Source organism: Sylvia atricapilla, chromosome 13 (assembly GCF_009819655.1).
Source record: "Sylvia atricapilla isolate bSylAtr1 chromosome 13, bSylAtr1.pri, whole genome shotgun sequence".
In the NCBI taxonomy this organism is placed as follows: domain Eukaryota; kingdom Metazoa; phylum Chordata; class Aves; order Passeriformes; family Sylviidae; genus Sylvia; species Sylvia atricapilla.
In genome coordinates, this window is record NC_089152.1 from 15926880 (window position 1) to 15944228 (window position 17349).

At 44.0% G+C, this 17349-nt stretch overlaps 1 protein-coding gene across 1 annotated transcript in view; it reads right to left on the reverse strand.

Annotated features, from left to right (window-relative positions):
* The window catches only part of RORA (RAR related orphan receptor A), a 357011-nt gene that overhangs the window by 17252 nt on the left and 322410 nt on the right, over positions 1-17349 (reverse strand). Inside the window, 6 exon segments of the mRNA XM_066328073.1 lie at positions 2295-2363; positions 2366-2461; positions 2464-2572; positions 2574-2767; positions 4360-4489; positions 12147-12232. Of these exon segments, the coding sequence (XP_066184170.1) occupies positions 2295-2363; positions 2366-2461; positions 2464-2572; positions 2574-2767; positions 4360-4489; positions 12147-12232 (684 nt within the window).

Here is a 17349-nt window from a genome sequence, read left to right on the forward strand (position 1 = left end):
TACTCATCTCATTAAAAAAAACAGGAAAAATGCATCTATAGAGGATCCAGATGATTAAGGTAACACACTAAAAAATCACCAACACGAGGCGTTTTTTCCTCAGCTTTAGAGCAGTCACCTAGTTTACTACACAAGGTTTAAAATTTCCATTACAATGTTTTAACTTCAAATAAATTTTTTTTTCTCCCTACTATACTTGATTTAAAATACCCATAGGCAGATTAACATTTTTTAATAAAACTCGGTTCCATAAACGTTTCGGACCACTTTCAAAAGCCTGAATCGAATTTAGATACCTGAATTCCACTTCTATTAACTTCACTCCTTCTACCCGACCCTTCAGGTGAGCACGTTCTCCTGTTTTAGCACAGGACAAGTAGAGGCCTGGGGACCTGTCAACACAATTCTGCTGGCTAGGCCACTGAAAATATAGGCTCAAACCAAACAGGAATGGTGGTCACTCATACAACGTGGACGTATTCTGAAGGACTGCAGTACTGCGTCTTTTGTGAAACTGGCTTTGTTTGGTAATGATCAAAACCAACTCTTCACAAACTGAACGGCTGGACCAATCAGTCTGTCAGCAGTTTGCTGACATTACCTGAAAGTCTTTAATACACAGATGAGGTAAAATCAGAATATATGTGCTACCTGAGCAATCACTAAGGTAGAACACAATGTAATTTATACTTTGTCACCGTAGCTTGATGTGTTTCAGAGCAATTGTTGTTTTTTTTTACAAGTGTGCAGTTAAAAACACTTGTTCTGGGTAGCAAGCAGCTGACAGCATGATCCCTGTGCCCTTGCAGGATACAGGAGGTGAAATATTCCCATGTTATTCACAAACCTCCTCCGCCTCACTTCGGGACTGTATTTCAGCACACACCTAAATACTTTCATTGAACAGCCACACCTTTTAAATTGAAACCTTGTCTGGCAGAGGAACATCTTCAAACATTGTTCATAATGTTAATGCTGGGCACCCAAATCATGCTGTGCAGGGATTAAACCAAGCACTATGTAAATAAAGGTAAGCAACAAGACAAACTTAGTTTATGGCCAATGTTCCAAACTCAGCTCTTGGCCTACAAAGGAAAAACCCCTTTTTTTTTTTTTTTTTTTCTTGTGGGTTTAATGTAGATCTTTTTAATACCTTCCATGAGGAAAATTAGCAATTGTTTCACTGAGACAAATCTGGTAGCATTGCTGTTGTCCTGACATTTTCTTCTCCTTTTTACCTATCTGTAAATCATTTGAACTGAAGTCAGACATAGTATTTTGGCTGTCAGGACAAATCATATTGTGGAGAACAGCATTCTGCAACATAAGAATATTAAAAAGCAAGCTTCTTGTGACTTCCTCTCGGCGAAACTTCTCAAAGAACATTAACCACAAAAATTTTAATGTGGAATACCTGATTTTTTGAACTATTTTTAGGTTTTCATAATAAATAATTAGAAAAAATGTTGCTTGAGCAAGTTTCAAGAATCAGTTTTAAATGCCTGGCTGCTTACATTAACGAATGGAATCATGAAACCACTTCTTTGATGTCCTGTTCCAATTTGTTTATAACCAGTTCACACAGCACACTCTAACTCCAGTCTCAGCTGTTGACAAGTCATACTTGTGGAATTCAGCACTAGTGTAATCATTAAGGGAAGAGTTTCAAGTAAAATGTGCTCATTAATGTGGTTGTTATAAAGCTCTTAGAGAAATTATCAAAACTTGCTACATTCAAAATGTCCTTCAGTATCTGGGGCCAGATCTTCTTCAAAAAGTGACAACAACTGCCCTCAGTTTAGCCTGGTGTTTTCCTCAGGTTAAAGGGCAGAAGAAATCACTCTCATCATTTTTTGTTAAGAGTAACAGTTAAGGAGTAGCAGTAAGGAGTTACTTTTTGTTTTTGTTCAGGAGTAACAGCACTGAGGTAATGAAAAGGAAGTAAATTGTTAAAACAATCTGCAAATAAAGAAATGCCCCTGTTTTCTCAGCATTAAGAATTAGCTTCTTAATCAGTATTCCAAGGGTTCTATTGCAAGGACTGAAGCAAAAACAACACTGGTAGAGCTGATCAATCCCCAGTCCCCTGGGAGCTTTAGTCCAGAGCAGTGAGGAGTCCCCCGTGTGCCCCGAGAGCAGGTATCCATTCACTGTGCACTTCACACAAGAATGCCCGTCCATGCCACAGCTCTACTGAAGCAGCATTCTCACTGTCACCTGGCTACATTGTGGTCACTTTAATCCAAAGGGTACTGTTAAGGACAATTACAATGGAAGCTTTTCTCTCTCATTACCTAATTCTGCCATGGACACAGTTGGAGAGGTCTCCCATTTGTTAAAAGAACAATAAGGGAAGAAGCCGATGCTGGTGTGTAGTCACATATTGGTTCTGGTTTGATTCCATTAATATCAAGACCCGACTGATCTGGAGAAGGCTGTATGTCTAAGTAGAAGCTGCTACTGCAGAGTCTGCTTTGCTACCTTCAGGGGTATGCCCATCAATGTAATTACTGAGGTCGTCATGTAGCTCTGTTAACCCATTGGTGGTGATATTGTATGTTGGTGTGAGCGGTTTCTGCCTCTCCCGGCTGCTGCTGGTGGTCGCGCTGCTGCTGCTGCATTCGGTGTTTCTGCACCTCGGCGTACAGGCTGTCCCTCTGCTTTTTTGACATTCGACCAAACTTTACAGCTGAAATACAGACACACGAGAGATACACCTCTACACATCCACATCCACCACTGCCTTTTAACTGTGACTCTTGAAACACTACATTGGAAGAATACAGCACAGCCCAAATCTGCAGGCTGGGCAGACCTAAGAACCACTTCTCAGCTGCAGGTACACAGCTGCAGCACCTGCTCTTTGAAAGATGGTCTTGACATGCCATTGAAATGGGCCATTAGGAGTCACTGGTTTAGCTTAATTCATTAACTTTCCACTTCTGTACTGGAAAGATTTTCCCTTGTATGTCTGTTAAGGTTGACAGATGCATCTCTTCAGCATTCAAACCCTACCTAGAAAAGTAGAAGCTAAACCAGAACACTATTGGCCTGAGAAAACTGTCCAGTTCCCACCAGCTGTACATTCATGCTGTGGAATGAACCAGGAGTGTGGTGCCAACATGTGGGGTCTCTCTCAGTGTATCAACAGCAAGCTTTACTGAGACTGGGACCAGAGCACGTGGGAAGAGCCACCAAACCTGCCTTCAGCACCTCTGTGATGAGCCAAAATGTTTAGTAGATGAGTAATGGTTAAACCTACGTGTGTGTGCAGACAAGTGCACGTGTGTATCTCCACATTACTATGAGTTTGAGGAGCATTAGGTGTATGCCAGCAGCAACTGGTTTGCAGCATCCAGGGAATTCCAAAGGATGCAGCATGGGATTTCAAGGACCTGTACCAGCTGTAAAAGCTTCATCTTTTAGAAAGGCGACTATTGCCTTCTGCTTTTCTACAAACCAGTTGGAGACAGTGGTCATTACATGATCAACTGCTTCAGGTTTTTAGTCTCATGGCCAATAAAAAGAAATAACAACAATGTAATTCAAGAAGTAAATGTAATCTGGAAACAATCTCCCTGATCGGGCCTCATGTACCTAGAGTAACGTGTATGTATTTGTAGAAGAGGCAGCGCTGCTGTCACTGTAGCAGGGGAAAAGACTGAGTCAGATCTTCAGATGGGTAAGTGGTGGCAGCTCCATTCCATCTGTGGGGGAGGCATGCAAGTCTCAGCTGCAAAGCCAGTTCTGACTGAATTACATAAGCAACTGTTTGGCAGAGGCGGGCTTTCGTCACTACTCGAGCTGCAATTTAACAGCTCAATAATAACAGCACTGGAACATCTTTTCTTCAGAATTCTATCTTTGAAAAAAACACTGCATTATTTTTTTCTTTTCATTTTTTCCATTATTCATTATACACATATTTAACTTCTGTCAACACTGTGAAGCAGTTCTGACCTGTACCCATGCACCAGGCAGTGCTACTTGCAACTACAGGAGGTCACTTAAGTTGGAATGAATATACTGGGGAAGTATTAACATGAGACTAAAAACTGCCATCTTCAGAAATGACCAGAGACAAAGTTTGTAACTGGAACTATAATAGGTAAATAGGAAAAAAGATAAATCCAAGACCTTGATACATGCCCTGATTTACAGATATCTGAGTATACAGCAGCATCTAAAAATGTATAGAAAAATACATAGCAGCATCTAAAACTCACTTGATGCTCTCCGCTCTCAGCCCAGTGCACAATGGGCACGTCAGTGCTATGTGTTTTGGTTGAGCATAGAGCACACTACAGCTCAGGTCAGCTCTGCACGAGGCCCGAGCTCTCAGCGCTTACCATCCCGGACATCCCCACGGCAAGCATTTCTGGAGGCGACAGTGCTGGCAGCGGTTCCGGCTGGTCCTGTCGATCAGACAGTTCTTCTGCCGGGGACACGAGTACGTGGCATTGCTCTGCTGACTCCTCCTGAAAAAGCCCTGGGACACAATGGCAGAACACAAGTCAAGCTGGTAACTGATGGAGCAAATAGAGACTCTGAAAGGCAGCGTACTTAACAGAGAAGTTCAAGTGCTCTGTAGTCAACTAAAGGAAGTGAAAACTAAAGGTTTTGTTGTTTTTTTTCTCTCCTAGAAATAAACAAAACCAGTAACTAGCAAGAAATAGTTCATTAGAAAAGCGTCGTAATGCATAAAAGAATTACACTTTTTATTCACTGATTTTACAGATCCCATATGATGTATGGTACACCAGCTCTTTCCAAATGAGATAAAACTAATTATAGACCTTGATTTCCTGGGTTGAGAAAGTTCTCCAAAATAGGGATGATTCAACAGCTACCACCCTTGTTCTGCTCTCTGGAGTGACAGTGGCAGGCTCTGATGTTCAGCCTTGCCAGTGTGTGTATCTGTTTAAAAAATACACAGCACAATGCTGAAGAGTTTCTCCTACAAAGAACAATTTCATAACATGTTTTTTATAGACTCACAGAATCATTATCATTAGAAAAGACCTCTAGCATCATCAAGGCCAAACATTATCCCAGCACCACTGTGTTCATCACTAAACTCCAAGTGCCACATCCACATGCCTTTTGAACGCTTCCAGGATCACGATTCCAGCCTATTCCAATGCCTGCCCACCCTTTCAGCGAAGAATTTTTTCCTAATATCCAATTGAAAATTGCCCTGCCACAGCTGAGGCCATTTCCTTTTGGCCTGTTGCTGGCTCCATGAGCCTGACGTCCACCTGGCTCCATCTTCCTGTCAGGGAGTTGTAGAAAGCAAGAAGGTCACACCTGAGCCTCCTCTGCTCTGGATTAAACAACCTCAGCACCTTCAGCTGTTCCTTATCGACTTAAACCAGTAACAGACTTGTGCTCCAGACCCTTCTCCAGACCCTTCCCCTGCTCTGCTGCCCCTCCCTGGACATACCCAGCCCCTCAACGTCTCTTGTCATGAGGCCAAAACCAGACACAGCAGCTGAGGTGCCTCACTAGTGCCCAGGACAGAGGGGTGGTCACTGCACTGCTGCTGGCTGTCACTACTGCTGCTGCTGTGTGAGTACTTTGGTGCTGACAGCTTGGGCTGTGTTCACTCTTGCAGGACTTAGATTCTTTAGGAGAGGGAAAGCTAAAACCTGTTTATGTATGATCCTTTCCTGAGTAAACCCCATCTCCAAAGAAAGCTGGAGCTGGAAGGTTACACACAGCTACAACTTTATTGTCTCCTCCAGAAGGGTGCGTGTCATTAACCAATCTGAAAGCTGCTGGCTTTGAAGTCCATTTCATCCTTTTGCCACAGACTGCCCAAACATAAGCTGCTGTGTGTGTAATACCTACTTCACAAGGATTCTGCAAAGATGTAGTCATTCTAAAGAGGCATTTGAGAGCAGTGAGCCCACTGTTTTAGTTTTATGTTGCCACATAATGGATTAATTAACAGTGCTGCAAAGAAATAGTTCCTTGGAAAGGCTGGGCACCTTTTAATAAAGCTGGACTTCTACCAATTTGTTATTTACTCAAAAGTTTCATGCTGGGGTCCCTCAGCACATGCAAGATACGTGGGTGAAGCAAACAAGGAAGGACTTCTGCAATGACAAGTCTCAAGGAGTCAAGTACTTTCCTATCAAACTGCCTGCAGACAGAAATGGGCCAAACTGAGACAAAGAAAGCTCCTGCTCCATCTTAGCAGGAGGGCACCAGTCTAGTGATTACATCCCTTTATAAAGCTTTACTGGGAAACCGGAATATATATTATATAAAAAAAGAGAGAGAAACTGAGGCCACTATATTTAATCCTGTTTTCCTATACATAATTCTGACCCTTTTTCTGGTCCTTGTTTCTATATGACGAACTTTCTACCTACCGCTTTTTCATGTTTGTCAATAGTGACATAATTGTCGCTGAGACTGAAAGTATTGCACATATTGAGCTCTGACTGAATGCTTTTCACCCTAAAGAAAACCTGAAATACCATGGAAATATCTACCATTCTAACATCTCAACTGATCCTCTAGAGAAACCAGCTCCTGGAGAAGTAGATAGAGTCATTTCCAGTTCTGGGAGCACCATCAGTGGAGCCTGTCACTCCAGTGCAAACACAAGCGCATTCACCACTGAACTCCAAGTGCAATGCCATTCACCAGAAAAACAGGATTAGGGACTGAGCTGACGAGTGACTGCTCAAGGTTGTGCACCAGTCCCCGAACATTTCTGTTCTCCAAGCCCTTTTCTAGTTACACTGAATGACATCCTCACATACAAGCTGCATGAAACCCTCTGCGATTCTGGAAGTCAGCCTAAACAATATGTGAAAGTAACATGTCCCAATAACCTCCAGGATCCATATGTTTTCCTTTAGCTGAGATATATATATATATACACACATACACACACAGATTCTGAATTGCCACTTGGCATATTTTATTAAGAATAGCCTTGTCAAGCTGAGGATTATTTTTAGTATTATAATGGAGAAAATACTGGCCTTTTTCCTTTTCCAGATTTTCCCTAGAGACACAGCTGCTCAATACATTTTAGTGTACAATATATCAGCTAAGTTACAGCTTGAAGCTAAATTTCCAGTAGAGCAGAAATGCCTGAACCCAGGCCTTTAAAAGCAGTTGCACTTTACAAACCAGAGATACAGCAGAGCGCTTTTAAAAACAAACCCCAGAAAACATCAGCAGTAGCTAAAGAAAGGAGAAACCTTGCCACAAACTTCAAAAACTAATCTAAACTTGTCCAAAGCTCCAGAGAAACACAGGTATCTGAGATTTGGGAGTGAATTGACAATGAAGGTCAAGTGAGGATTTTTTGTTCTATGGTGCTGTCAGTTACTTGTGATTTTTGTAAGCTTTTGGCAGTCCTTGGGCTTTCACATCACTGTAAGACAGATGGGGAAGCCCTATTACAGGAGCCTTCTGTAGTACCTACAGCTTCTTTCCAGTTTTTTCCTCCTTTATTAAAAGGAGAAACACTCTGTTCTGTTGTTCTATTCCCTCGCTTTTGCCAGAGGCAGGGAGCTGGCTATAATTTTTCCACCAGGAAGGAGGAGGTGGATGCATGCTTGGTACACGTGTATATACATTCAAGCCTTATGCAAGCCAGCTCAGGCCACATGCTTTTTATTGCCTGCATGTTTACAGGCCCTGCTTCATGTGACCTAATGGGCCAGGGCAGAGCCAGCCCTGCCGACGAGCCCAGAGACAAAGCTGGGGCTGCACCGCACGAGCCCCGGGGTTGAGCTCTGCCCATGGCACACCGGGGCCTGATGTGAGCACCACGACCCCGCCACGGGGCTCTGCACGTTCCCTTTTCCTGCAGATGGATCCACCGGGGGCCACAAGAAGGGCAGAGCACGTCACAAGCCACGGCTCGGTCCCTATTTCAGACTCCTGTTTATACACAGCATGGGTATTCATTCGCTGCCACAAATCAGGTTTGGGTGAGAAAAGAGCGCAAGAACTTTTCATCTGCGAGTCAGTTGCAATAACAACTCGTTAAAAAAGGACTTTGAAATGTAAATAGCAGTTTTTGCTCGGTCTATGAATAGTTTCAGTGAGCCTCTGCTCAGCACTGCAGACGCTGGTGTCTGGGCTGGCTGCGGAGCAGTTGTGCTCCCCTCGTGTCCCAAACGCACGGCACAGGCTCCACCGCACCCCGCCTGAAACGCTGAGCTCATGTTTGGTCTTTTGACAAATTTTCATTTAATGAATTGATTCCTACAGTTCATTAACATACCCACTTCCACTTCTGTATACACATATGTCTTAATTAGCTGCTCATTGGCTGTTTAATTACAAGAAAACAGCTGACAGCTGCCTTGCTGCATCCTAATGGCAGACGTTTTGGAATGACTGTATGCGAGCCTGTGACAACAAAGGCTTATTCATAATCCCATGATTTATGGCTAATACTTAAAGACTTCCACGTATCATTAAGTTTTGCAATATTCTGAGCAATTAACAATTAGTTGGGGGGGAGTCATTCTTTTACTGTTTTCTAAAGCAAACCAACACAAAATTTCTTCAAAGAAACATCAGAAAAATACACTGTAATACAAAAGGCAGGCATATTCAAATTGGATTTTTAACCCTTTAATGACCACCAGCATGTATTTTAGTTGTAAAGGGAGGAAAGTGCTCTGACAGTATTTTTAAATAAAGTGTGTTAATAAAGTATTTGGTAACAAAATCATAGTGTCACTGAAAACAGAGCAAAACCATTCAGTAATAATGACAGGAGTGAGCTTGTATTTGTCAACAAATGAAAGTAAAGAACCTGGATGTAGTTTGCAGTTACAATGAACAAGATCATCTGGGGTCTTAAAAGAGGTAAGAGACAACAGCCAGTACTGACAAACCCTTGAAAGGGCGTGAAATGCCCAGAAATGCCCTGCACGGGTGGTTCTGTAAGACCAGCTGCACGCAGGCAGGTAAAGAGAGGGATCCCTGCTGCACTGCTGGGTCAGCTGGGCATGAACTACTGACAGCAAAACCAAGTAACTGCATCTCCAAATTAAATTATATAGTTCATTGAATGACAATGTGGAACTGAACTCAACTTTCAGCTAGGAGAAAAGAACATGGATGTGTACAAACCACTCTCCTTTCCCAGCACAGTCCTTCCTACAGCATAAAAGGTTGTTAATGGGTTCCCTAGGCTAATGGTGAAGTGCTCCCTACAGATACCAGTATTGTCCGTACAAAACTACCCTCACTTTAAAAATTCATTTTATTTATAATAAGCCCTCCTAGATAAAGTGTAAAATACAGCCTGGCTAAGACCTCAAAGTTTCAGTTAAGGGGGAGATGATGAAGGGGTGGTAAATTCTGCTTTTTTAATGGCAGATTCAAAGTGAGCTAAATAGGCTGATGGGTTTAGAGTACTCAGTGCCTGTGCAAAACACTGCCACTAACTTCATAAAAACAGCCAGCAACACCACAGCAAGGTAGCAAATGAAAACTTCCCAATAAACAAATGGGTTTCATTATAAATCTTCAAGTCCAGTTATGTGAAATGCCATGTAACACCTCAATCTGGTCAGAACACTTCCAGCTCTGTGAAATGCAAGGGTTGCAAGGCTGCAGAAGAGCAATGGAATCAGCAAAAGTCAATTTGACAAGAGTTGGGCTGTGATTTCATCAATTAGAACTACACAAGTAGGTCTTTGCAGTCCTAACAAAAACTCCACTTCAGGTTTTGAATAAATTCTATTTCTGCTGGTTATCAGTATTTACAGAGTACCATTCAAGTTAACATTAGGATACAGGAACACTAAAGTTCATGCCAAAGTGGAGTGAAGCCAGTCCAGGCTGAGAACACCCTCTGCCGCGGCTGCTGCTGTAGATCATTCCTGACCGCGGGTCCCTTCGGACAGCCACGGCCCTGCTCCTGCCACCTGGTGCCTCAGGGCGGGTCTGTGGCACTCTGCGGGGCCTCACTGACCTCGGGGCTGTGCAGGACACCGGCTGCAGGAGCCAGGGCACAGCACGGGAACTTTGTAACCAGGTACTTCTTACAAAGGAGACTTCAGCCTAACGTGAAGTGCAACACAAGCGTGCTCAAACCTGCAGCAGTCATAGCCACAGAAAAGCTGGGAAAAGAAACCCATACCAATCACACCTGGCTGCTTTGGCAGGAGCCAAGCTATGCCAACCTTTTCACCAGCCAAAATAGTTCTGTTGGGTGAGACTTTGTTGACATTACTGTGGAAGAGTGTAGCACAAGCAGAATCCATCAGCCACTGCAGGGCATTTTAAATGCTGCCTGTGCCTTCTGTCCACCAGCACTACCCCAGTCTGTCACTACTTGCTGGTCATCTTGGTCAACTAAGTTCATATTAACTGGCTTGAAAATTCTGTCTGAATTGTATGGCAACAAAACTTTACTGTGCTCCAAGAGAAGGAGAAAATGCCTAAATCATTCCCTGGGCCAGTATCTTAATTCTCACACTCTGCTTTCAAGGTTCAAGCAGGTTTCAGTGTGTTCAGCATCCCTGCCTGCTTGCCTTCCCTTTTGCCCTTCTCCCAGCTGACCATTCTGCTGGAATTCTCAGATGCAGAGGATTGCACAGAGCTCCAGGAGAACTTGATTTATACGGCATTTGAAGGAAAATCACTTGTTCTAAACCACAGTATACTGCACACACATTTCTCACTAAGTGCAGGAAGATGGAGGAAGGACAACACAGCTGGCAGCCTCCCTGTCCTTGGGCTCCTGCTCTGCAAGAAGCCCCGTGCGGGAGGCCCAGCCCCACGTTAGCCCTGCTGTGTCTGCACTCGGGTTTTGTGCCATGGATCTCTCCCCAGACCACCTAAGACTAAAGAGCTCTCAGACCCTGAACAGAACTCGACCCTTGACAAGACACTCAAACAACAGAACTGTCACAGCACATGCCTGCACTTCCCACAGCTGACATTTGACAAAGGCTGCTTAACAACATAAAGCTGGAAAAAGTCACCACTTTGTTATCAATGCATTTTTAGTGCATTTCTTGCATTTTCCATGGCAACGGAAGTCACAAAGGGCAGAAGGTGCTGTTTCCATATCATTCCAAGATTCTTACGTTAGTTTTTTTCCTTCATTATTACCAATATTTCCACAAGACTGAGAGGATGTATGTGTTAATGAAAACACAAAAATCTTCCTGGGAAAAACACAAAAGAGACCTTCATAATGTGAATGCAAGGAAGTCACTTTTTGAAGATGGGGTTTAGTAACAAGCAGGTCAGGAGGGCAGACTAAGAACTATTATAATCATCAATTCTTCACACCTCAAGTGCAGATTAAGAGGAGAAAACCTCTCAGAATGGGATTGCAACAAATATCCATGAAGGGAGCAACAAGCCAGAGCATGCTGTGCACACTGTGTCACCCCCCGCCAGTGCTGTAATCCTGCACTAGGGACCAAAAGGAGTGATCAGCTTCACTCCTGCCTGGTGCTGGCACTGTGCAGGTTAATTCCTGGTTGTGACAGACACACTGAACAAAACAGAAATGCTTCCAGTGCAATCCTTGTTCACTGGATTTACCAAAGGTACAACTCCAGAAAATACTCCAGCGCCTAAACCTAACAGAGCAGTGACTGCACTGCAAAGAACAGGCAGTGCTCTCAGCGAGACCTGAGCGTGCTGAACACCAGGAGCTGCCGTGAAACACCATCTCCCCAGCCAACAGAACACACTGTAACTGCACCAGAGTGCAAAAGAAAACAGAGGGGAGAGCTCTCACCTGTTTTCACAGAGGTTCATTTTAATTTACGGAGCAAAACCAGACAGGGAGGGAGATCCAGGAGAGCCAGACCGTCCTCCCTCAGCTGAATGCACAGAGCACTGGTGGTGTGCTTGAAGCAGATCATCCCTCTGTCCCTCTCTTCAGCTCATGCAGGGACAAGGTCCAGCACACCCAGCAGAACTGGGCGATTTTGATTGTCCTAAAATCTGCAGCAGTGTAACTGTGTGTGTGTCACAGAAACGTCCTATCTAAAGCCCAAATAAAACCAGTACTTCAGAAGCCCCAACGATTTGATATTCAACTTTGGAGCAATGCTTGCTCTTTAAAGAAAGAAGGAAAATAATCACTACCAAAAGGCTAAATGCTTCTTTTCAGACTTAATATTTTAGAAGCTTACCTTGCAGCCTTCACATGTAATGACACCATAATGGATTCCTGATGATTTGTCTCCACAGATCTTGCATGGAATAATTTCAATTTGAGCTGCAACAGAAGCACGCAACCAGTTAATTACATTTTCTTTTAAACACCTTATAAAAGCATTCCCTGATCAGCATTTGTACAGTGAAAACTAATAACCTGCTAAACATTATACTGCATTAACTATTCATTGCTGAACTGCAAGGATCCCCTAGAGCTTTGGACTAAATTATGGCTGCTCGTTATATAATAGCTTTTGGGTTATTAAAATGGGTCATTTGAGAAGGTGTTTAAGAACCCACAAGAAGGCTAGAATCAGCATTTCAAAGCCAAAAAGAATAGGAGAGTTCACATTCTGGCCAAAGAGCTAAGATGACACTAGAAAGGTTTCTTCCAACTGTATTCATGCGAGACCATAGCAGGCTATTTTAAAGCTTGTCCTGCCTGGAAGCAAATGCACCACCTGTACCACAGCCACCAACATCCACCAGCTCACACGACTGGCCAACCCTACAGAGGAGTTAGGAGGCGAAGAGCAGCTCCATTTTGTATGAGAAATCCCAAACCGAAAGGGAATTATCGGCACCTATTTGTGTATTGTCTACCACAGAACAAACAAGGCAGTTTTCAGTTTGCTCAAACCAGAGGAGTTGCACAGTCTGGAAAATGCCATAGAGTTCTAAGGCATGAAAGCCCTGATAAATGTAAATTCATACCTATAAACACCCTACTGAGCTCAGTTTGGTGTGTGACTCTGTAAATCAAGCACCTTCCCATGTGAACACAGGCGGCCAAGAAGGGACTCCACGCTCAGGGACCCTCCCAGCTGCTTCTGGAGCACGTGGCTCAGTTGTTTTGCTGGCAAGTTTGGACAGAGCGTGCACAGGCAGTGCTGTGGTGCTCAAACACCAGCAGGGCACATGTCACACGTGCCTGGCGGTGCTCACCAACACAGACCACACACAGGGAGGGGACTGAAATCCCAGGAAAGCCCTTGCTCTGCTGCAGTGCTAGGATGGAGCTGCATCAGGTTTCTGGAAGAGGCTTAGTTGGAACAGTACAAGTGCAACTCTTGCTGTGTCTGTAACTGTGACACATTAACAAGTGCTGTCCACCTCCTTGACGAGCTCAAATCCATTCAGAAGCTGCCCAGAGCTCCTCTTTCATCCAATTTACGGCTCTCCAGTCTGTGACAACACACAAAATCACACCTAATGCTACTGTCTTACAACGCATTAGCTTAACTCCAGTTGTACTCTGTTCTCAAAAAGTCATGCCCACTCTAAAACCATTGCATTTTGCATGTCACTGAATCCCTAACTGGCTGCTTATTATTAATCAAGAATCACCTTGCAGTGCTGCTGTGGGCTCCATTTCACTGTCACAAGACACAGCTCAGGATCTGGCCCAAAGCGTAAGATAATTATAAAGCAGAAGCCCAGAAGACTCACAGCACAGCACCGACTGTGCTAAAACACCCCTTCAGAATATTCTCCAGGTGACATCAAATGGGGCAGCTGAGCAGCACCCCAATGGGTCCTATTTGCTCCCAGGACGCTGGGGGCAGCTCAGACCCTCTGCTGGGGAAGGCAGTGCCAACAGCTCCGGCCCACGGGGCCAGGCAGTGCCGTGCCAGCAGCTCTCCAGGCAGCCCCACGCAGAGGGACACCCCCTGTACCTGCCTCCATCACGGGCCTCGGCATCCTTGACCCTCAAACCACCATCCCTGCAGCCGTGACATGACAGAAATTAAGAGGTCTGCTTAGGACACTTGAGGAAGGAAATCCTTGTTCCCCAAAAATGGTTTTAATTTCACTTTGCTTTCAGCTACTGCATTAAACACAATGGAGCAGGAAGTGAACCAATAAAAGGGAAAAATAACGCGTGTGCTGTTTCATTAATGCGCTACATGAATTATTACTGGAGCCTCATACGTTTATGAGCTTGTGGCAGAAAGGGTGGCATAACCCCCCCACTTCACATCAACAAACTGGAGAACAGGCTGAAATCCACAGAAACTCAGAATTTGTATCATGTGCAGTTCAGATTCAGGGAGCAATCCTGTGGGCAAATTCCAGAATAGCTCTACCAAATCCCAGTTGTGCCTTCTCAACAAATGATTATTTTTCTCCTCTGCTGCAGTGAATCAGCAGCCTTCTGCAGCTCCTTGGACAGGGTAGTGACAAGGCTTATCTCCACAGCTACATGGCAATGTATTTTTTACATTTCACTTTTATATACATAATTACTGCCTTTTTTTGAATAGGTATAATATAATTGGATCTAGTTTATCTACAATCTCCAGCATGTTAGTTAAATCACCCATGAAGCCTGTCTATGCAATCCCTATTTCTTAAGCAACAGGACATTTGCAGAGTGTTTCTGAAGGAATGTAACATGCCTTCAAAGTGATGGCCTAAAGCTAGGTTAGTAATAGTCTAAAAGGTGCCATAATTAGTCCCAAATGCATTTTCCAGGGTGCTTTACTGGTATAAGAGAATCTCCACAGATTCCAGCTGTGCCAGCATTTGCCCAACATCATTTTTATGAGAGCCGGCACCAAATCAGGTACCGTTTTAGAATTCCTGAGTCCCTCAAATTTACATCTTCAAGGTACTTACTTCCAATTAGGCACACGGCATTTAAACTCCAACTTCCTGCTGCACTCTGAGATGCAGGACAATGGGATGAATCTCAGAAGCACAAGTCGCTGGGGACTGCCACAGCCAATTGTAGTACAAATTAATGCACAGAGAGATCAGATCAATTACTGCTCCACGTGGTGCCTTTGCAAATCAACTCATTGAAATGGAACCCCTGTCGCACGTTCATACACTTCCCATACAGCATGAAAGGACTTAAGATACTTTAAACTTACTAAATGCAAATTGCCTGTGCCAAGATTATGCATTTTTTTCTTACAAGGGTGAAAATATTTTCCCCACTTTTAACTTTGACATGCAAATATGTACTTGCTAAAACCTTGTTCTTATGCAAACAAGGCAGGTGGGAAATATTTTTACATGTCAAGAATATGTTCCGACTTGGTTTCTCACATTCCCAGAGTTACTTAAAGCTTCCTACTGTGCTCAAATTAATTGTACCTGTTCTCTGCTTACATTTATTTATATGGTATATTTTTCAAGATTACATAAAATACTCTAATTCATGCTTTAGACTAGAATTAGCCTAAATTACAGTTTACAATTTCTGTCTCCTGGGGTGGTGCTCAGGCTGATTCAGGCTGGTTCATGCATGAGCAAATTATTTCTTAAATATGAACTGCAGAAAAAAATAAACTCTTGTGGTTGCTTAGGAACCGCCACAGATACCCAGGTGACAGATGCAGTTTGTACTCCCAGATTAAAGGGCTAAGACTCTTTCACACCCTGAAATAACAGTGCTCCACAATCCTACCAAGGCTGTCCTCTGCCAAAGGCAGCAAAGAGGAGGAATAAAAGCCCAAACAAACCACCAGGAGCTACAAATGGAAGCTTGAGCACCAAGACCCAAACTGCTGCTCCAGAAAGGGCTCCTGAGAGAGTGAAGGGACCTTCCCAGGGCCGGAGGCAGCAGTCCCTGCAAGCTGATGTCAAACAAGCTCATCTCCACAGCACAGGGCCTCTGCCATCCACCAACACCCCTCAGTTCATGTGCCTTCACTTGGAGCTGTTCCTGTCACCAGACTGCCTGGTGGCTGTCCTCCTGCTGCAATGTCAGATGAGCTTCCAGAAAAAGGAGTGTGGGCCCTGATCTGCTCAAAATCAGACTGAACAGGAACTTGAGCCCAAGTATTGCAGGGGAAAAAAAAGCCAGTGTTTTCCCCCCCAAACATTTATTCTTCCTCCATCCACTGTGTCTTCACATGGCAACTGTCTGAGGTAGCTCTGGTATGCTTAAATAACACCACTGCCTCCACCTAATTCCTAGGGAACATGCCAGCAGCAGCCAGTGAGAGCACTCAATGACATCTTCTGCTGGCACCTGGAACAGGAGATTATGGCTTATTCCCTCCTGCTCCAGGGGAGTTTGTTCCCCAAACCTGGAACAGTTTCACTGGGTTCGCCTGCCTTTTGCAAGTTCCCTCCCCCAGCCAAACCCTCTAGACAGCCTCTCCCTTTTTATTACTTCCCACATCATGAAATGTTGCTTTATTCCTTGTCCAGTTTGTGCAGTAGAAAAGTAAGAAAATCTAATTCTGTATCTGTAAGGGAATGCACTGTACGAGCTCATCGTGTTCTTTGATTTCTCTCTAACTCACGGGGCAGACTCAGATCAGGGCAAGAGCCAAGCAAAGCACAGGTCACTTTTCTGCCCAGGTCTGTCCCTTAAACAGAAACACACTGAGCACAGGAATGTGTGTTACCAGTCCACCTCGAAGAACACACTTTTTAAAAGAAAAAATCGTTTCACCAAGACAGAAGTTTTTTCCTCTCCAACAACGTTTGTGAACAGAATGCTTGTTTCTAGTGAATTAATTGTCTTGGGGTAGAAAAAGGATTTTTCCTTTCCTCCTTCTGCTTTCACACTGTTATTTTAAAATTGTACAGGCACGCAAATAACATTTTTTCCCAATTCATAACAGGAAGGAAGCCTCAGATGTGGTAAGCTGGGAAGGGCTCTTCTTTGGTCCCATGCCTGCCTTTTAGGGGAGATCTACCCAGCTGACATGAGTGATCTAGAAGGATGGGTAATTAATGAAGTTAATTGTCTTGTCTGCTCTAGAGTGGAGGCAGAAAGAGGAAAGGAAGGGAGAAGGAGAAAGCAAGAAGGAAAAAGGGCACATCATTCACCTTATTCAAAACAAGCAACACGAACCCCTGAGTGCAGAGGGCTCCTCCTCACTCAACACTGAAGGAATTTCACGATATTTTAATTACAAGCCTAACTTTTAGAAGGTGAAAGGCAGGTATATCCTACTGTGTCTTACTATTTCTGAATTGAAGAAATCAGCATTTTCTGGAAAGGCAAACGGTGCAGGAGGTGCTCCCTTCTCCCAGGGTACGTGGGTCCTGGCTGCTGTTTGCTGGCACTGAGACATGAGCACCTCCGAGGAGCTCCCAAGGCAGCAGTGCCCACAAATTCCAGGTAGACACTTTCCCAGCCGGCATGGATGGGCTTAAGCACAGACTGCTGAGTGTGCCAGACCAGTCTCTACTCCTTAAAGCCTCTGTGGGCAC